At 35.5% G+C, this 22,126-nt stretch overlaps 1 protein-coding gene across 2 annotated transcripts; it reads left to right on the top strand.

Moving 5' to 3' along the window:
- The first annotated feature begins 3 nt into the window (after positions 1-3).
- On the top strand, positions 4-16,762 carry FBXO30 (F-box protein 30). 2 transcript variants are annotated; one of them, XM_004044796.5, is made up of 3 exons: positions 4-257; positions 8,441-10,490; positions 14,577-16,762. In XM_004044796.5, exons 2-3 carry the CDS (start codon positions 8,457-8,459, stop codon positions 14,778-14,780), a joined length of 2,238 nt encoding a protein of 745 aa, XP_004044844.2. In that variant the 5' UTR covers positions 4-257; positions 8,441-8,456; the 3' UTR covers positions 14,781-16,762. The 2 variants fall into 2 exon arrangements, with proteins under 2 accessions (XP_004044844.2, XP_063564004.1); XM_063707934.1 differs by lacking the exon at positions 4-257 and adding an exon at positions 1,801-6,994.
- The last annotated feature ends 5,364 nt before the right edge of the window (positions 16,763-22,126 follow it).

Genomic DNA, 22,126 nt, shown 5'->3' with positions numbered 1-22,126 from the left:
GCGCGTCCCCGCCCAGCTGTCGGCCGAAGCCGGGCCGGGTGGGCGGGGCGCAGCGGGGCGGGGCGCGCGAGGAGGGTGGCTGCCTCTGGAGCAGGCCGGGAGAAGAGAAAAGGCGGCGGCCCGGCTGGGGAAGAGGGGCGGAGGAAGCGGTTCGGACGGCTGTGTGGGACACGGAGCGTCGCCGGGACAGAGCGGAGCAGCTGGGCACGGCGTGCAGGGCAGCTAGGGCCTGGGCCGCGGTTCGGCCGCGCCGGCCGGTGAGTGTCGGGAGGCCCGCAGGGGAGGCCGGCGCCGTCCGCGCTGCGGCGGGGACGAAGGCGGCGGCCGGGCAGTTTGAGGCCGCGGCCGGGACCGAGGCGCTGGCGCTGGCCGCCGTGGGGTTGACGGGCCCGGCATGGAGCAGAGGAAAGGCGGCTGACCCCGGTCCATGCGCGTCCCGGGTCGGCCGTCCGGGCGCCCTGAGAGGGCGTCCGCGGCGCTCGTGTCCTCGCCGGGCCGCATGCCGGGCCGGCCGTTGAGGTCAGCAAATGGCGACTTAAGCCTCGAGGGCACCGACCTCCGTGTCCCCCCCAGTTTGTGTGTCTTTGTATTGGGAAGGGACGAAGGAGGAGTTAAACTTAGGGAACCCTAAGCTTCTCGTTCCGTCTGGTTTTTAGAAACTTGGGTTATTTGGGGACAAATGGGTTAAAGTAAGACTGGGGAGGCATCGTCCACTGTCTACACGGGATGAGCAAAGTTGGTAACTTTGCCATTCATGGAAGTGAGAGGATCTTAGCCTTAGCCTCGGTCCTTATTAAAGGGGAACTTCCTTATTTTGCAGACCTGAGGTTATTTGTGTTGTTCCAAGACCTGCGCCTAGGAACTCCTTTGCTTGGAAGGGGTTTATAGAGCGCGTGCTGAATTCAAAGTAATCTGCCAGTCTGTTTTTAACGGGTATATTTGGGAGTATAGAGGCAAAGAGGCAAAACAGTATGTGTTTACCAATGTCCTAGTACTCCATTTCCCTCTCCCTTTCTCTTGTTTTTCTTTTTGAGCCCTGTCGTAAGTCCCAGATAAAAGATGCTTGGGAACGAATTGACCTTTTATTCCATGATTACTTCATTGACTCTGATCCAAGATGAAGTTATTTATGGGCATTCTGATATCGGTGTAGATTAATTTAAAACTCTTTTAATACAAAATCCCAAACTTTTTAAATTTTAATTTCCATTTGCTAAATTTCAATACTGTTTGTTCTTTAGAGACCTATGGAAATTATATTAACAGGTTTTGCATTTGCTCATACTAAGGTTTTCCAAAGCAGTCCAATTGTTGACATGGCCAAAGGAAAAGAGTAGCATAAAATAAACCTTTAGGATTTTTCAGAGGGTTAGATTTCAATATGCGGTTTCCGCTGAATCACTCTTCTTCATGCTTAGTCACTGTTTCTCATCACAAAAGTTTAATTGGGGATAACATGGTGTTTCGCTAACTTTTTAAATTGCCAATTTGTTTTTACCTAGCACTTTAATGCCGTGACGTAACTTTTTTTTTTTTTTAATTCTGGAAATGGTGGAGTTTCGTGAATGCTGTAAGAGAACTGAAGTTTCGAATATAGGCAAACTTTAATGTATACCAAGTGTACTAGGTGTTTAATTTCAATCCAGTATTTCTCCTGGTCTAGCACTGGGAGACTTCTTCTAAAAAGTGTCCTAATATATCATTAAAAAGCAATATTATGTAAGTAATGCTAACGTGTATAGAGAGATACTTTAAGGTCACCAAAATAGGCATTGGTTAATGCTTACTGTTTGATATAACATGTTTCTAAGATGTGAATATTTTAATGGATAAGCGCTATGCCATTCTGTATGATTTTGGATAAATATTTTAATTCAGTTCCTAAGACTGCTTATTTGATAAAAGGAGTTAGTACATATTATGGAATGTCATTGTATTTGTAGAATTTTTTGACATAAAACAATTGAGTCAAAGGCTGTATAAAATATAAATTAAATTCAAATTCAGTGTGATGAAATAGAGGAGATTGGCCTTAGACAAGTTGCTTCTATATTTTAGGTAGCTAGATGTTAGATACAGACAAGTGGATCAGTTAAAACCCAGTCTGTGAAAATCTTTTTTTTAAAGAATGGGTAATGTTATTACTAGGTAGTTCCTCACATGATTGCATTTAATTAATGATCTCGTAAAAATAATTACACGTAAAATTTTTGTGTATATAAGTGTGGCTGTTGTGCAAATCGAAGTACATCTGGTTTCTGAGAACTACATGTTTATATCCTATTGGACACACACATAATTGTAAACAATCTTTGTAAAGTTCTAGATTGTTTCCAGAGTAAAGTAATTGCCGCAAGGTCACTAAGCTGAGACTCTTTGGAAGCCCATTCCCTCATGTCATGTTACCTGTTTTAATAAACTGAGTTCTACTGTTTGGGTGGATTATTTTTATCTGAGTATCAACTCAAATAGGTTCTAGTCCGAGTATTAAATATTTATTAATACTATTTCAATTTCCCATGTAAGTCTGTGATTTCATTTACTTATTTAGTGGAGAACGTTGCAAGTAGTTAGATTTCGCTTTGGAATAAGCTACTCATGACCATGACTCTATTTAGAAATGAAAGATATATGTTTTGATGTATTTTATCTGGAACAATAAAACATGAAAAAAGTCCATATAATTAGGTCATCCATTTTATAAATAAAAAGAACGAAAGTTTAATAAAAGAATGTACACATTGTAATCCATTTAGCCATTTGGGACTGGAAGCTAGTGCTTTGAGTTGGGAATTTAAGGATAATGCCTTTTTGATTTTGTCTAACCACCGCCCCCCAACCCCACCTCTTTTTAAACAGTAAGATAAGATGCCTAACTAGGGTATAGATTTATTATGATTTTTAAAGCTGAGTGCACCTGATAAACAGATCAGTCAGCAGAGGTACTATGCACTAATACCTCTGGACTTTACAAGGGATGAGATTTGCACTGGAAGAGCTTATAACTGATTGCCAAATTTGAAATTTCATTTGTGGACTTAACTTGTAGAAATGGTTAATTAATTGAACAAATCTGTCTATAGTTTTATATCAGCCTTACATTGGAACAGTATATTACTGTTTTAAGTATATTTTATCTAATACTATGTTAATTGTAATACTAAGCTGTAGGCTGATCGCACTTCCTATTTTAAACTTATTTTTCTCACTCTCTACCCTATTCGGGCACCTTTGCATGTGCAGACCTTAATCCCTTCCTTTCTTTTTGAACCCAGTGCTTCTATATTCATTATTTTTTCCAGTAATTGATCTGCAGGGTTGATGAGGGAATTAAAATAGTGGAAGAATGTAAGGTAAATGCTTCCTCCTGTGTTTCTCATATTATTATTTAAGATTTTACAACAGTGGAAGGTTGAAACTGACTTTCTTTGATTTGCTTTTTTTGATAGATGATTTGTCCTACTCCATATATAATGCCTGGAACATATTACTTATGTGCTCAACATGTGTTTGAGCACCATTGACTTTTTAATGGCCAGTACAATGAAGTAATTTTGATTCAGTTTGATTGATGCCAGATCTGTAAGGTATTTTTATGTGGAATATGTAGTTTTCTGTGAAATGAAGAATCTCATTTGTCCATTTCATTATTTTCTTATATTATAATTCTTCGTGTATTTAACACAAATGAGTCTCTAATTGAGGCAGAATTTTGAATGTAGGGAACATAAGAATGAATGAGACAGAGATGATTCTGACTTTCATGGAGCTTATAGCTTTCCTGTGGAAATAGATATTATACAGAATGATGACTTACTTAGAGTTGTCACTAGTATTACCAAGGAAAAAGACAGTGTGTAATGAGTACACACAATATGGGATCCATTACCTTGTCTTTGGAGTATGTGGAAAAGTAACAGGTAAGCCAAGACTTAGGGTTGAGGCAGCAGGGGCGTGTGGGGAGGAAAAGGGATGTGTGTCTGTGTCTGTGTGTTAGAGGTAGAGGCAGACATTAGGAACAGCCTGGAGGCAGCAGGTTATTTTGAATACATTAGATGACTCTTATATTTTAAAATCATGCTAATTTGCACTTCTTTATATTTACTTACCTCCTTATGTATTTCAATGAATTTTTTTTAAATGCCTTTTTGAGGGCAATATATTTATGCCTTTAATGACAAGATCGCATTTCATTATATGGGAAAATGCCATGTCTTAGAACTATTTTAATGAATTGCTTGTCAGCCACAGAGTATGAGTTGGCAAAGAACTTCTCTTAGAGAAAATTGAAAGAATTGAAAACATTTGATGATTTACTAATATTTTCTGGTCCAGCAAAACTTTTCCAACAATTTAAATTCAAATATAAATTATTAGAGATGTTAGTTGTTTTCTACTGTGCCTACTGTGTCACTGTTAACTAATAAATAAGAGATTGATGTTTTTAAACCTGTTTTACAGGATTTACAAGCAATTGCAAAATACTTTATAAAGGCATGTTTAATTTGATAGTAGTGGTCTTGATTAGGAAGAGGATGAATCTGGGAGAGTTTTAAATTCTGAAGCTGAGGATTCTATTCCAAGAATACTCTGAGTATTGACTACTATATTTTCTTAACTTTTTTCTTAATATAGTTAATAGGAAAATGGAATTGAAATTCACTCCTCATTTGTATGGCTATTTTAATAATTGTTAAATTTAGTAATATAATGTTGTTCCATACACTTATACTGAGCATTATCTATGTAAATTATTCTTCAAATAATTTAAAACATATATATTCAAAGCAGAGTAAAATGCTATTATAATTGGAAGGGGCCAAAAGACTTTCTTGACCACAGGAGTGATTAAGTGTTGGGATAAACTACAAGCAAAGTTGTGTAATCTCCATTCTTCACATAACATCTTAACATTGGATCACCAGTTACAGAAGTGCTGCCTTATTTTTTAAAACTTTTATAAGTAAACATACCTGTTATTGTCCATGGATGTTGATCAGACATGGAGCTAGAACATACAGTCCTAGCTCTGCCACTTACTAGGTAGATGACCTTGGGCAGATCACTTGCTCTTTCTGAACCTCAGTTTCCTCCAGGTTGTTATAAAGATGTGTAAAGAAGGATAAAATAGGTACATAATTACTGTTCTCTCTTCCTTCTAAGTCTACTTCAGAAAATAATAAATGTTATGAACTTGTTGCTATGGATGCTTTTTTTAAACCTTATTCAAAGGGGGATGGGTAGTGTAAAAGAGACTATTTGTTTGAAGCTTGACTACTTTCCTTCTACCTTTGAAAATTATTGCTGTTTTTGCTTTTAACTCAGACCCTGTTGCAAGCAGTTGCTATTTTAAGCACTTTTGAATTAAGTGATGTTTTTAAGATATGTTTTGCCTGGTGATGTCATGTGATGGTGTGTACAGTAACATAAAGTGTCCCTAAAAGTTCTGAGAGCACTGGTTACCTCTGGTGAAACTGCTTGTATTTTTAGGTTTCTCCCTTAGTAACAGTCAAGCTTGTAACCTTCAGCATGTGAGATCAACTCAGTCTAGTTCCTGCAAAATAAGAAAGCTACAGCTGTTTTCACAATCTAATCACTCAGTAAGATTTGTCGTAATTCTTAATAAAGTTTTTCTTTAAATGTCTGGTTAATTTACAAATGTTTGTCATTAGTCTTTTATTTCTATATGACTATTTTAGTATGTCTGTTTATATATTTCTATACTTATGTCTAAAATTCATGAAGATAAACATTAAAAGTATTCAACTCATAATTTGTAGTTTTTAACACAATTAAAAAATACAGGTTTGGCATTGAATATGTACCTTGTCTTTCCTTTGACATCATTGAACACCATAATATCAACTCGGAACTTTTCTACTGAATCAAGAAAAGCTCTGTTGATGATGATTCAGATACACTTTTGTTATTTTAGTTTGAGAAAACTCATACCTCAACTGGAGAAAAATATAATAGCAATTGAGGACTAATTAATTAGTTACCTGGAGCCAAGATAGATTTTATGGAAAAATACGTCAGAGAGTTAACAATCTCTTACGCACTGAGGTGAAGAAAACAGGATAAGAATCACCTTCCCATCCAGAAAATTCTTGTCTACTACAATGTAATTTAATTTTGGAAATGTTGAACTGAGTTGCCTGTGCCATATACAAGTAGAAATATATCATAAGTAATCCATTGTAGAGAGTGAAGAGGAGTTTGAAAGAGGAATCTGGGCAGGATGTATAGACGGATTTTCAGCTTATGTATGGTAATTGAAACTTTTGGAGAAAATGAGAACACCCAGGGAGAATGTACAGAATAAGCAAAAAATGACACAAGCCCTGAAGAAATGCAATATTTAAGTAATTACTATTGAGTGATAGTTAAGAAGACTAAGGGTAGGAGAAAGACTGGAGTGACATCATGAAAAGTAAGAGGATGTAATAGTCCTAAAATAAGGGATTAGTCATCACCACGTTACAATGGCCAAGGAAGATGGGGTCTGGAAAAATATGCTCTCCAGATTTAGTACTGAGGTTCTCAGCAGAGCAGTTTTAATAGGGGTAGTAAAAATAGGGCCAGAATAGAGAGTTAAAGAATATATAGGAAATTAGAAGTTTTTTGGTGGTTTTCAGCTTTTCTTTTGAAAGCTTGACCGGATAAGAAAAAAAAAATGGTGGTAAAGCGGGGATATTATGTTATTATTTCAATTATTATTATTATTATTTGAGACAAGAGTCTCTGTCACCCAGGCTGGAATGCAGGGGTGCACAGTCATGGCTTACTGCAGCCTCAATCTCCTGGGCTCATTTGAGCCTCCTGCCTTGGCCTCCCAAGTAGTTGGGACTACAGGTGCATGTCACTATGCCTGGCTAATTTTTTTGTTTTTGTTTTGTAGAGACAGGGTCTTGCTATGTTGTCCAGGCTGGTCTTGAACTCCAGGCCTCAAATGACCCTCCTATCTTGGCCTCCCAAAGTGCTGGGATTACAGGTTTGAGCCACCATGACTATTATTTTAGTTTTTAAAGGTTAAATAATCTTTTAAAGTTCTTATTGCTAATAGGAAACACCCCAGTAAAGAAGTTGATTATACTAAAAATACATTGAATAGGCTCAATAATTATGATTAAGTCAATATATTATGGTTAGACTTTTATTTTTCATATAAAACTTTTCTTTATAAAAGTTATGATGGAAATTTTAAAGCAGGGAAGACCATTAGACATCTATAATCCATTCATGTTATTTTATAGAACTATTTCTCTGCTTAAAATTCTCAGTGACTTCCAGTTGTAAAAGTGTGAACTCTTTGGAGCAGCATAAAGCACTCATCATGATTTGCCTTATTCCTTTCTGGCCTCATCTCTTAGAGATACCTGGCATTTTCCCCTGTGATCCAACAATACTAGGGAACTTGAGGTTTTGCTAATTCATGCTTTTCTGTATTTGCATATGCTATTACTTCTGCATTGAATGCCTCTCTTTCTTACCAGTTTACCGTCCCATACTTAAGACTTCTCTTTCAAGACTACTGTGATTTATTCTCTAATCCCTACTCATATTGATTATTATCTTCTCTATTGGTACCATTTTACTTCTGTCAAATTGACCACATAAAAACGAGATACACTTTTTACTGTCTTTGACATCCTGCTGTAGCTTTTTGAGAGGAGGCACTGTGACTTCCTAATCTTTATATTGCCACACCAAACACAGTGCATGGTCCATGATAGTTAAACAATAAATAGGCATTTAATGAATGAATGTGGCCCTCAAAAGTAAGTGATTTGCCCACAGCCACAGAGCTTGAGCTTGAACTTTTATTTTCTGGATAAATTCCTTGTATGTTCTAATTAAGACTTACTTAATTTGTTGCAGAATTTATTAAGGCATATATAGAAGGAGAGATCAATGGATGAAATCTTAAATGAATTCATTTAGAAGGAATAAAAAAAGACTTCTAAGAAAGTTTTAAATATATTCATGAAATTCATATTGTTCTTTTAGTAATACAAGATCTCTGAAATGTGGGGTACAATCAAAATCAGTTTAGTTGAAATTAGAAAGGTAAAAGTGAAAAACACTCTGAAATCTAAAATACACATTAACTTGTTTTTAACATTATATAATACACAGTATTAGAATTTAAATAGTATATTTTGAAACTTTTGCCCTTTTAGGCATATTGTTATATAGTATATAAAAATGAGCCGTTATGACATTCTACAGTATTGAATTGTTACTAGAATGTAAGTGCTTACATCCTTTCAAGACATTGATTATATGTAAAATTAACTGGTTAAGTATGTTTATTTTATATATGTCATCCTAAAATAAACCAAGATATTAGATACATTAGTGATTTAATTATTAAACAATTTTGAAAAATTAACCATTTTTTGGCTAATTTCTTATCTTTTTCCATTTCATCAACCAGAGCTGGACTGGCCATTATGGAGGAGGAGCTGCAGCATTCCCATTGTGTGAATTGTGTCAGTAGACGGTGCATGACCAGGCCAGAGCCAGGGATTTCCTGTGATTTGATTGGTTGTCCATTGGTTTGTGGTGCAGTTTTCCATTCTTGTAAAGCTGATGAGCATCGACTTTTATGTCCATTTGAACGAGTGCCTTGCTTAAATAGTGACTTTGGATGTCCATTTACCATGGCCCGAAATAAAGTTGCTGAACATCTAGAAATGTGTCCTGCAAGTGTGGTGTGCTGTACTATGGAATGGAATCGATGGCCAGTTAGTTATGCAGACCGGAAATCATATGAAAATCTAAGCAGAGATGTCGATGAAGTGGCACAATTGGATATGGCCTTGGCTCTTCAAGACCAAAGGATGCTCTTAGAATCCCTCAAAGTAGCCACCATGATGTCAAAAGCAACTGATAAAGTATCCAAACCTAGAGAACAAATCTCAGTTAAATCAAGTGTCCCAGAAATACCACATACTAATGGTTTGGTGTCTGTTGATGAAGAATCTTATGGTGCACTTTATCAAGCTACTGTAGAAACAACCAGAAGTTTGGCTGCTGCTTTGGATATCCTGAATACTGCTACAAGAGACATTGGCATGTTAAATACAAGTGTCCCAAATGACATGGATGAACAGCAAAATGCGAGAGAAAGCTTAGAGGATCAAAACTTGAAAGACCAAGATCATCTTTATGAGGAGGAAATAGGAGCAGTAGGTGGAATTGACTACAATGACACAAATCAGAATGCCCAGTCTGAACAAAATGGTTCAAGTGATTTATTATGTGACTTGAATACAAGTTCTTATGACACTTCTGCTCTTTGTAATGGCTTTCCTTTGGAAAATATATGTACCCAGGTCATAGACCAGAATCAGAATTTACATGGTGATTCAAAACAAAGTAACTTAACAAATGGAGACTGTGTGGCATCATCAGATGGCACTTCAAAACCTTCCAGCTCACTTGCGGTGGCAGCACAACTTAGCGAAATAATACCATCCAGTGCTTTGCCTAATGGCACAGTTCAGCATATCCTCATGCCAGATGATGAGGGTGAAGGTGAATTGTGTTGGAAAAAAGTAGACTTAGGGGACGTGAAGAATGTGGATGTCTTATCTTTCAGTCATGCTCCTTCATTCAATTTTCTTTCTAATTCATGTTGGTCTAAACCAAAGGAAGATAAAGCAGTAGATACATCAGATTTGGAAGTTGCAGAAGATCCTATGGGCCTCCAAGGAATAGATCTGATCACAGCAGCATTGCTTTTTTGTCTAGGAGATTCTCCAGGAGGGAGGGGTATATCTGATAGCCGCATGGCTGATATTTATCACATTGACGTTGGGACTCAGACTTTTTCACTTCCATCTGCAATATTAGCTACAAGTACAATGGTTGGGGAGATAGCTTCAGCTTCAGCTTGTGATCATGCCAATCCACAGCTTTCAAATCCAAGTCCGTTTCAGACACTTGGGCTGGATTTAGTATTGGAATGTGTCGCTAGGTACCAACCCAAGCAGCGTTCAATGTTTACCTTTGTGTGTGGACAGTTATTTAGAAGGAAAGAATTTTCTTCCCACTTTAAGAATGTGCATGGTGACATTCATGCTGGACTCAATGGCTGGATGGAACAGAGGTGCCCTTTAGCTTACTATGGTTGTACCTATTCTCAGCGTAGATTTTGTCCATCAATACAAGGAGCAAAGATTATACATGACCGCCATTTGAGGTCATTTGGAGTTCAGCCATGTGTATCTACAGTATTAGTGGAGCCTGCTAGAAACTGTGTGTTAGGATTACATAATGACCATCTAAGTAGTCTTCCTTTTGAGGTCCTGCAGCATATTGCAGGCTTTCTCGATGGCTTCAGCTTATGCCAGCTCTCATGTGTATCCAAGTTAATGAGGGATGTGTGTGGCAGCCTGCTTCAGTCTCGTGGCATGGTCATACTGCAGTGGGGGAAAAGGAAGTATCCAGAAGGAAATTCATCATGGCAGATAAAAGAAAAGGTTAGTGTAATCTTTACAACCTCTTATTTGACATAAAGAGGCCTTTAATAATACTGCTGAATTAATACAATTAATATCTTGTTGAGAAATTGACCATTCCCTAAAACTTACTAAATCAGTGTGATGATGGACTTTTTCTTAATGGTAATTAATAATGAACTAGGATAGTTAGAATTGTTTGCCATAATTATAGGTTTACTACTGATTTCCTAGAACTAGATTATAATCTAATATGGCAGAGACCACTTATGTTTCTCAATTTTTCTATAACAACTCTTTGTTTGGGTCCATGTTACCATCTTCTAATTTGGACTCCATCTGAAAAATGTGCACCATAAGATAATGGAGGAAGCAAGAAGAGGGTTTTTTTCCTGCTTGTAATTGTCTCTCCAGTCTATGGCAATTTTGTTCCTACGATTTGGTTGTTTCAGGTATAACCTAAATAGCAAGAGATGAGAATAAGTTAAAACTACTACTGTGGTCATATATTAAAGTGACCAGAGGAGTATATGATATGGGGAATAAGGAACATAAATGGATGAATGAGGAGATGCTTTAGGCCACTGTGAGAACAGAGTAGGGCACTAGGATTTGATATTTTGGGTGGGGACTCTGGGTTTAGTAGAGTCCAAAGGAGTGATGCATATTGTGTTGGAAACTTGAGCTGGAGATTTAGGCAGACCTAAGCAAATCCAAGCTACACCATTTTCCTTCTGTGATACCCTACTTTTGCTCAGCTTCTATTTGGCACTACTCAGTAGGAACTGGAAGGCATTACAGATATCTTTGATTGAAGGTTTTTTTTATTTTTGAACACTTATAATATGAAACTTTTACATTTTCTAAAGTGGAAACAATTGTGATAAACTTTACATTTAGTTGCACAGCATTCAAACTCTGGTTACTTTATTCGTAGCACCTTTAGGTTTTCTTTCATTCATTGCACTGATTTTTCAGACTACTGCATCCACTTGGTTTCCCTGAGGCCTTGACCAATAAATGATCACACAAATTGTTTCATGATTTTTTTTTCTAAAAGGGAATTTCTGATGGCAGAAAGTTTCTACTGCTTGTGTTTGTGTGTATTTTTGTTTTCCATATGATTTTGTATCTTTTCTTCCCTTTGGGATGGGACAGTCTTAGTATGGCCTCTTTTATCTTTGCCTGCTAGTATTGACATATGGAGTGAAATTTTTGGGGGGATTCTATAATCATTCCTGCAGAAAATCTCACCTACTCTTCAAATTTAACTCGCCATCATTTATATAGATTACTCACACATCTGTATCCTAGCCATTTGCTCCACTGAACTCCCAACCACTATATACAAGCATCTACTGGACATTTCCACTTGATTACCCTATAGCTTTCTCAAACTCAACATATCCAACCTACTCCAGTCCTCCCCCTCTTAGTCTGAGAAAGTGGCACCATCATCACCAAGTTTCCTAAACCAGGAATTTAGGAGTTATGTTGGCTGCTTTTTCTCCCCCCTTTATGTTTATTCAGATAATCATGAAGTCCTGAAACCTCTCAGGTTTGCTTTTCTGTTTCCACTGCCATTTCCCAAGTTCAGTCCCAACTGTAGTTGTCTCCTGGACTACAACAACAGCTTCCTTCTAACTGGGTTCCTACTTCCATTTGGGCCCTTCTCCAATATATTCTCTACACAAGAGCTAATGTGATATATATTTTCTTAAATACAATTCTTACACTGTCACCACAGTGCTTAAAAACTTCCTTAATATTTGTTCATCACCCCTGGATAGAGCCCAGCTCCTTAATAAAACATTTGAGACTTTTCATAATCTCATCTTTATCTTTTCACTTTCCTCCTATCATTTTATACTGTAACCGCATTGATTTACTTACAGTTCCCTGATGTTTTTTCTTGCGTTAAGTCTTTAAAATATGCCATCCCTAATTCTCACACTTGAGCACATGCAATATGCTACTCAGTGTGCATTAGTACTTTGCTTGTATTAACTTATATAATCCACTGTGCCCATTTTACAGACAAAGAAACAGAGGTTAAGTAAGCTGGCCAACTAATTGACTTAGGAAGCCGATTTCTCGATCTTGTGATCTTCATCTTTCTTGCTATGTCCCGCTTACTCTCCAGGTTTTACCTCCTGAAGATAGCTTCTTGGGACCCATAACCTGACAAGTTGTTGCACTGCTTTGTGTTCCTATGGTGATAAACCTCTACTAAAGCACTCACTGAACTGTTTTGAAATTGATTGATGAATTGTCAGTTTCAGTCACTAGACTGTAAATTCCTTGAGAAGTGGGACTCTCAGGGAACCAAAATACTGCCTTGCATAGTACCTACTATGTAGTAGGCACTGAGTAAATACTTGATGCATACTTGAATGAAAGATGGATCCATTACTAAGAAACCTTGTCATCAGCAGGTGGGAGTCATACATTTTCTTTTGCCTGCTTTTCCTGAGTTTGTTTCACCAGACTCTCAGTTGTATGGAAGTAGAGAGACTGCCTGTCTCCATTGAATCTTTCAGTAATTCACCTGCCCAAGCTTAAAGAAAACTCCTAATTCCTTTTGTAGCTTTGTGAGCATGGGGAATGGTAAGGGAGGCTAGTGACATCTATACTATCACTAGGCCTTCACTGACTCCTGGGAAATCACTCCATAAAGGGTAATTGATCATAATCCTAAGGAGTATAGCGGGTACCATTGTGCTGAACAATGGGGACTTTCTATTGCTAGTTGACAAATAATTGTTTTCCCACATCTAGCCACCCTGAGAAGACATTACCATGCTTTCCTGAGAAGCAATAAATGCTGAGGGTTTTTCTTAAATCTGCCACTTTCTAAAGCAGGGGTGTCCAATCTCTTGGTTTCCCTGGGCCACATTGGTAGAAAAAGAATTGTCTTGGGCCACACATAAAATACACTAACGATAACTGATGAGCTAAAACACACACACACACACACACACACACACACACACACACACACACACACATACACACACACACACAAAATCTCATAACGTTTTAAGAAAGTTGACGAATTTGTGTTGGACTGCATTCAAAGCCGTCCTGGGCCACATGCTGCCTACGGGCCCCAGGTTAGACAAGCTTGTTCTAAAGCATCTGCAGTTCAACGCGTGTAAATTGTTCCCTAATTAGACATTTGCCTGTTGATAAACTTAGCAGGAATGGCTAGGCCTGTCCTACCGCATTCATGCTTGTTATCTAGGTCTGTCCTGCTCTGCATTCATGCTTGTTACTTATGTTCAGGTAGCTTTATGTTTCATTTGTGAAGATGAGGGGCTTGGGGCACAGTCTTTTGCTGGACTAATAATTTGACAGTGCTTCAGGGCCTAGAGCAGTTGGGTGGACAAAAGGGGAGGTAGCTAATATTTTTACCTACAGACATGAATAGGGATGGCAGGTGAGTATTTTGCCTAGAAACATGTTTTACAATGATATGGACTAAAATAGGATCCACTTTACAAATATTATTTTTATATAAAATTTCAGAGCCATTTTGAACAAATTGAAGTACTTGAATATCACTAAGTACCTTTAGTACTTGTGAACAGTGGAAAAATAAGCTTACCTTGGCACACAATATTCTAGGGTATTTTTTAGTACTGATATTATAAATAGGAATGGGAGAGAAAAACTTGGAGAAAAAAAAATAACACTTGCATTGTCAGTATCTCCAGAGTGTGATTAGTTCTAGATAGCCGATCGGACAGTATGAAAGAATAGTGTGTAGTATATAATATTTCAGGAAATGGCTCTGAATTTGTGCAGTTTTGATTTTTTAAAAATCATTTAGTAAGCCAGATTGGGTGTGATTTTTAATACTGAGTTTTGTCTTTTATTGTTTTTAGATTTATTGAAGTCATAATGTCATAGAAGTGATTTACCTTGTAAATATTTGACAGATATATTTGTGTCCAAAAGGATTTACCAATTTTTAATTTTATAGCTATTTGAAACTTTAAATTGGATGCTTCTATAATAGCAGAAATGTATGCAGTAGGAGCAAAAAGTGTGTTTTGATTCTCTACAAATTGACTTGTTTAAATCTAAAGTAGAATTTTCTTGTAGGTATGGCGATTTAGTACTGCATTTTGTTCTGTTAATGAATGGAAATTTGCTGACATCCTAAGCATGGCAGACCACTTGAAGAAATGCAGTTACAATGTTGTCGAGAAACGGGAGGAAGCAATCCCTTTGCCATGTATGTGTGTGACACGAGAACTCACTAAAGAAGGACGTTCACTACGCTCAGTTTTAAAACCTGTACTTTAAAAGTTGTAATATTACTTGCACATATATGCAAGCACCTAGTATAATTTCTTTGTAATATGTGAAACTTTATTAATGTATTAAATATTACAACTAGCTAAATTTATTGTCACTGTGTATATAATGTTTTGAAGTGACATCTATTTTTATAAAGTACTGTTTAGTTGGAAAAAGTTGCCTTAATGTTTGAAATGTGTGAAATTTTTGGAACTTGCTGGACAGGGTGATTTAATTTTTAGCTACATAATTTTAAGAATTAGTATTTTCAGTGGTGTGCATATTTTGGTTCTTAAATTTTTGCTTCTTAAACTAAAAAATCCTGACCAATTTATTTGTTGTTTTCTGTGGGTTGCAACCCATGCAATCAAAAAGCAAAATTTTGATTCAGATTTTTTACAGCATAGGTTTTTCATATAAAAATATTCTGAATTTGTTAAGCACTGCCATAATATCATTATAATGTTTTTGTCTTTTAGTGCTTCCCTATACAATTGTTAATGCACAAATGATCTCTAATATATACTTACATACGTAAAATCATAAAGTTTGGTAATGCAGTTTATCATGTTTTAAAAATAATCCACAAAGATGTTTTTATCTCATATACTTACAACTCAACACACAGAGTGACCATGTGCAGCTTTCTTTTTTGTTAGATGCCACATCCGAAGACTCATCGCAATGTGTTATATGACAGGACAAAGCAAAAACAAACAAAAAGCAAGCCTGTGAATATAATTTAATTTGAAACTGCTCCTGGTATTATATATTTGCTAGTTATCTAATGTTTTAAAAGAAAATATACCTCATTTTAAGTTTGAATTGGGCGTATTGTGTAAATTTCAAATATTCAGAATGCAAAGGGCTTGACTATTAAATGTTTGCCTTTTGATGTTTATAAACATTACAACTATGTTGTTTTAAGACATTTAAAAACGTGAAATTTGTTATCTTTGTAAAATGACAATCATGTAGAAACCTGTCTTGGTTGACAATCTCTTTGAAACATTTCCAAGTTAATTTCCCATAGGCTTCACCACCAAGAAAGTAAGAATTGCATCTTTGCATAATGATCAAGGTATAATGGAAAAATATAACTATTCTTGAAGTAGTTTATTATAGTTTTCAAATTGATTTATACCATTATTAACCTGATGTGGTCTGCTTAAAAAATGAATATATCAGTATTTAGAAATAAATTGCAAAGGTGGGGATATATACTTAAATAATTTGTCTTAAGTAAATTAGCATTTGGTAGTCTGAAATGGTGACAGATTACTTGTTAAAATTGTGAAAACTCTGTTGTGTCCTCTCTTCCTACATTTGTCCCTGAAAGTACTCCACAATTACTAGGTTCTTGATTCCCTTATATGGCAATCAGGCAGAGGCGTTCCTTGGGCATTAGAGAGTTCTGAAGCTTAAGATTTGTTTTGGTTGGATCAAGTCCTTAGTACAGTTGAAAAACAGAGCATTAAAGACTAATCAATTGTTTTGCCTCACCAGTCATTTTAAATAGTAGAATACTTATTTCTCAGTGCTTAAAATTTCTTTTTCAACTGTGAGATTGAATAAACAGTCTCTATTTCTGTGGAAAAAACAACAGAAAAAAGACACTAAATACCATAAAATGTAACTCTGCCTTTTAAAGTTTTGCTGAAGAATGTGTCTGTGGTTAGGATAGCACAAGCATTAACTTTTGTTTTATAGTTATGCTTTTTAAAATTCATTGTTTTTAAATTTAGACTTCTTATTTCCACATTGGATTATGAGATACTTAACAATTTTTCCACCTTATATTTCTTTTACACATTTTGCTGTTCTTTTTTGTTATTGTTATGCCACCATACCATTTTGTTAAAATGTTTTCTTTGTGAAACATTTGTTCAAGTTCTAATAAAATTAATGTTTTCCCTTAACATGGCTCAATAACTTAAAAAGTTCATTTAAATAAAATTTTAATACTTGTTTGACAAATTCCAACACAATCATATTGTTTCTGTAATGTGGATTTTCTGCATGTTATGGTAGTTGTTGATTATCATCATTACTCACCCATGTTTTACTAGTGAACCTTATAATTTTTTTAAAATTTGAGACATGCATTAGTTAGCTTTCTCTGATCCTTCAGTGTCTCGAAAGTAATACCACCTAGGTGCACTGAAAGGCGGAAGAGTTTCTAGCATGGTTATAGCTCTAAAAGTTGTCATGGAAACCATCTGTCTCTCCTCTTAAGTATGAAAAGGTTTTTATGTTGGCGTAATAGATTGTACTTTGAGAAGTCATCATTGATTCCTTAGTCTTTGCTAAATAGCAAGGTAAAAGGCAAGCATCGGGATGGAGGGAAGTATTTGAATTCACTTTTGTCCTCTGCCTCCTTCCTCAATACTGCCTGTTAGCTTAATCTTTCTCCCTCTCCCTTTCCCTTCTACCTCTCTCACTCTTTTTTCTAGATTTTGAGACTCACAGATCTTATAGCAGTGGTTCCTAAAGTGTGATCCTTGGACCAGCAGGAACATCAACACCTGGGAATTTGTTCGAAATGCAGATTATTAGGCTTCTCTCCAGACTTAGTGAATCAGGAACTCTGGGGTGGGACCCAACAATCTGTTTTAACAAGATCTCCAGGTGATTCTAATGCACAGTAAAGTATTGGAACTTAGAGGAAAGCCTGGGTCATGCCAGCTACCCTCTGGTGCATTACTGGAGTGGATATATGTGTGTACCTGTGTGTGTTTGTATAAATATATGTATAATCCAAAAGTCAAGTAATGGTAATTTATTAATGGTTAAACTATATATGTTGTCTCAATTTTACAGCCATATGACAAAATACACTGGGTACTGTAGTTGTTGGACTTGTATTCTCTAAATTAGTATTTACTAGTATTTTAAATTTTACTAAAATTTTACTAGTGTTTCTTCTGTTCAAGGTAAATTGCAGTGCAAATTTTAGTTCATTAGCAGTAACATTTAGCCTAGTCATCTCATTCTCTTGTTTAGTGGTTGTAGAGTCGTGAACATATTCAAATTGTAGGGTAATCAAAGAGGAGAAGTAGACAAATATTGGATTAAATCCTAGAAAAAATATATTTAGGGATCTTTTCAACCCTATCAATAAGATGTTATGAAAGATTGGATCTCTTGTTTACAAGTAGTATAGAATCTTTTTTGATCTTTGACTCTGTGCTGCCTATCTCATCAATGTTGTTGCTATTAATATCTGTCCTTTAACACTGGATGTTGGGATATTAGTAATGTTGCTGATAATAGGATTTTCAGCAAAACTTCCATATCCCTTGAAGATATGGTAGTTTATATTACTATATTGATAACAGTTTTACCTGTGGAGATTTGACTAGTTTTAGGTGTTTGGAAGCAAAACAGATTTCTTCATGTTTTGCATCCCAACCTGAAAAGACATGGGGTTTATTAATTTTAAAATTTCCTAAGGAAAAGTTATTCAAATATTTTAAAATGTGTTTGTTTCATGCATGACATGCCACATTGGTGATGTGATTGGAGCTTGCAGAGTTGGTTGTTTAGAAGTGCAGTAGAGAGAAAGCAATTGGCCCTCATTCTCTGGACAGACTTTTGATGGAAAGAATTTCTCTGATAGGTGTTTGACTGGTTATCTAAACGTTGCTGTTAAGTAGTCTTACTTAAGATGCTCATAAGGTCTAGGAAGCAGAGAATATTAGTTATACCTTTATCAACTCATCAGTGACTTGTTTGATGGTGTTTAAGATAATTTAATAATGGGGTTTGACAGGATTTATCTGATTTCCAAAAAAGCAAAGTTCGAATTCAGAAAAGATCAACTCTAATGAAGTCCTTTCTAAATAAGGGAAAAGGAAAGATAGTTTGCTTTTGAAGTCATCTTTTACATAATTATTTCCCTTTATTTAAAAGATTAAAGTGAGATCAAGAGATAAAACCTTTCAAATTTGAATTTTATGGATGAGAAAATAGGTACTCAAAATTTAGGCAGTTATTAGTGTACTGGGATATTTGAGAGAGAATTATGTCCTTACATAGATCACTTTTTCACTTTACGAATGCAGGAAGAAAAGAGATGTTTAGATGTAAGGAAATTTGGAAAATGTTGCCTAGGATATTTGATTCCTACTGCTTTGGAAAGCATTTTGGAGCAATACCAAAAGGAAACTAACTAACCAAGTGTGGTATGTTGCTCTGAAAATCTTTGCGAAATGAGGGCCTCTTGCTGAATTGTACAAGTAGGTTATTGCATCTATGATTAAACTTTTTTAAATAAATTGCTTATACATGTTTATTTGACATATATAATCTCATAATTGGCCAGTACACCTTGAGATGTATTAATGGCGATACATCTTGAGGTGCTTTGTTACCTTAGCACATTTCAAAACTGGCATTTTGTATTCAGATTGTTTTATATTTCGATGTATTATGTGGAGAGTGACTTTTCATTAATAAACTACAAAGAAATGGGTTATAAGGAATATTCATGAACATGCTCTATAGAAATATAATAAAAATTCATTGATGCAAAGTCCTTTTTTAAAAATAATTTTCAATCTTTTTGATAAGCTGGACGGAAGCGTCTGTCTTTTACTATGAAGAAAACATTTTGGAAGTGAACTGACAACATAAGGCAAATACTGGGTAAAAATTTAAGTATCTCCAAAATCATTTTATTAACCCATTTGCATGCAAATACTAGGGAATGGTTCTTCAATAAGTAGCTAGTTCTTGTGGTGGTTAATAGTTCTTCGTGTATTTGAAAGTAACAAAACTGCATTTGTGTTGAACTCTTAAGACCAATTAATCAGGTCAAATTGCTCTTAAGACCAATAAATTAGGTCAATTGCTCCTAATAAAGGCAAATTCATCAGATTTAATTTCTACCCTTTTCTAATATAAATTTTCAGAAATTTTGTTTCTCAGATGTGAGGCAAATAGGTTGATATATTTGTTTATTCTTTGACAGAGAAACTGACTAGAGTTAGACAGCTTTTTAATACCCCTTCCAGTCAAAAAGTAATGTTATATTAGTATTTAGTAGTTTTAAAGTCTGATGACATAAGAACAGTAACAATTTCTTAATATTCAAAAGATTGAAATTGAAAAAAAGGGGTCCTGCACTCTGCTGTCCTAGAATATTTTTTCTGTTGAAATCTTCTCTTCCATATTGTCATTATTGCTTCTTTATCCCATGACATTAGTTTTCTGGTGAGGTGACCCTGAATTTAGTCATTTTCGTCAGTAGTTTTAGATCTAAGTAACTTATCATGCTTGTTTTAAAGTCTCTCTCAGCTCACCCATGAAGAAACAATTTTTTTTTCATTTTTTTCTTCAAAAATCAGCAAGTATTGCTGAATCTAACAAGTATCAGCATTCAGGTTTAACCGTGTTATTTGATTGAAGGAAATCAAACCATGGAAATAATGGGCACTGTATCTGCTTAAGAGTAAAATTACCCAATGAATGATTATGCCAACTGGATGTCTTTTATATCAATTGATGACTTTTTAACAAATCTGTATTTTAAATAAAATATGGAGAGAACAGTATTGGTCCCTACAATATTCCAATAGCTTTGTCATGACAGCCATGACATTGAAATAACTTACTCTGAATGGCTAATAATTCAGTGGAGATGAATTCTAAAGATTTTTATTTGCACTTAAAATGTTAAAGTAGTATTGTTCATTTGATCAATGTTTGAATACTACTCAGTATTGAAAACTAACTGCATTCTGAAAGGTCATTGCGCCGATTGACTTACCTAAGATGTCATTTAGCTTCCTTTTCTCATGATTTACATAAATGTTGTTACCTTAAATGCAGAAAGATGTGATGTTCTTCGGAGGATAAAAAACCTAAGTGAATGAAGCTAGACACAAAAGGCTACATATTATATGATTTCATTTATATGAAATATTCAGAATAGGTAAATTCATAGAGATAAATCAGATTCATGGTTGCTGGGGGAATGGGAGTGACTGCTTCATGGGTATGGGGTTTTCTTTTGGATTGATGAAAATATTGTAGAACAAGATATTGGGGATAGTTGCACAATATTGTGAATGTGCCAAAATGCCAGTGAATTGTATACTTTAAAATGGTGTATTTGATGTGTATTTTATTACAATTAAAAAGAAAAGAATTTGATATTTTCAGTCATTACCAAAGCCAAGAACCAGTGTTCTCAACGTTTGTGAAATGCCCAAACCGTGGTTTAGAATTAATTTATAGCATTAGTAACATGACAAATCTATTCAGCTTAAAGTTCTAGTAAAATTTGTGAATCCCATCATAGAAGTACTCCTGACAGCAGCAGAAATAAAGCTGTAATTCATCAAAATTTCCTTATATTTAAAACTTCTGTGACTGATTGACTTCTGTGTCAATGTTTATTTTTTATCTTTTGAAATTTATTATGATTCCTTGTGGCACATCCCAATCACGCTTTTTAAAGATGTGTTTTTAAAATCATGCTTTGAAAAAAATTTGTATAATTTTCAAGGTGATTTTTTTTATAGTTTTATACTTTGTTTCTTTTAAAGAACAAATGCAACTTGTATTAGAGTAAGACTAAATAAATTGTACTGATGTGTACATTTTTATGCTTTTGTATTGTCTTGTGGGGAAAAAACTATTTGAATCTTAAGATTGGTAGGAACTCTAATGATCATTTAACTTCTCATTTTATATTTGGAGAAATTGAAGCTGACGTTATCAGTATGTCATTCATTCAACAAGCATTTACTGAATACTCATGCCAGGTAATGTGTAGGCTTGATTCTGGAAGGTTATTTCATGCTTGAAAGTTTCACAGGTAATTTCTTTTTTTTTCTTTTTTCTTTCATCATCTAGTAACTATGCCAGACACATGGACAAACGGATAAGTTTCAGAGGAGGGGAGGCTTTAGGCATAGAATTACTTTAAGTGGTTCTTCTCATAATTCTTCTCCAAACATCTTAAAGAGATGTTCTTCAGCACAGTAAAGCACACATGATCATAAGTAGTCTGCTACTCAAGGAATGTGTCACTACTTCCATGACTTTGGGAAGGGAGTATTTTTCAATCACCTTAAACCAATTATTTTCCATTGTTCTAAGGAGCCAGCTTCATACCGTTGGTTCAAATCAATCTTTAAAAAAAAGTTAAATTGCTTTGCAGATAACAGTGCCTCTCATATAGTTGGGGGTATATATGTGAATTAAAGGGTTTGTATGCTTCAAGTTGAACAACAATAAGTATAATTAAATGAACTTAACAGAATGAGGTTGATAAGGTAATAAACATAGACAAGTAGCAGTACAGTAGCTTTACTGACACATTGCAAGAGTCCAAAATCAAAGAA

This window comes from Gorilla gorilla, chromosome 5 (assembly GCF_029281585.2).
Source record: "Gorilla gorilla gorilla isolate KB3781 chromosome 5, NHGRI_mGorGor1-v2.1_pri, whole genome shotgun sequence".
Taxonomy (NCBI): Eukaryota; Metazoa; Chordata; class Mammalia; order Primates; family Hominidae; genus Gorilla; species Gorilla gorilla.
Note: the sequence above shows the minus strand (reverse complement) of the source record. Positions and strands in the feature narration are given on the sequence as shown.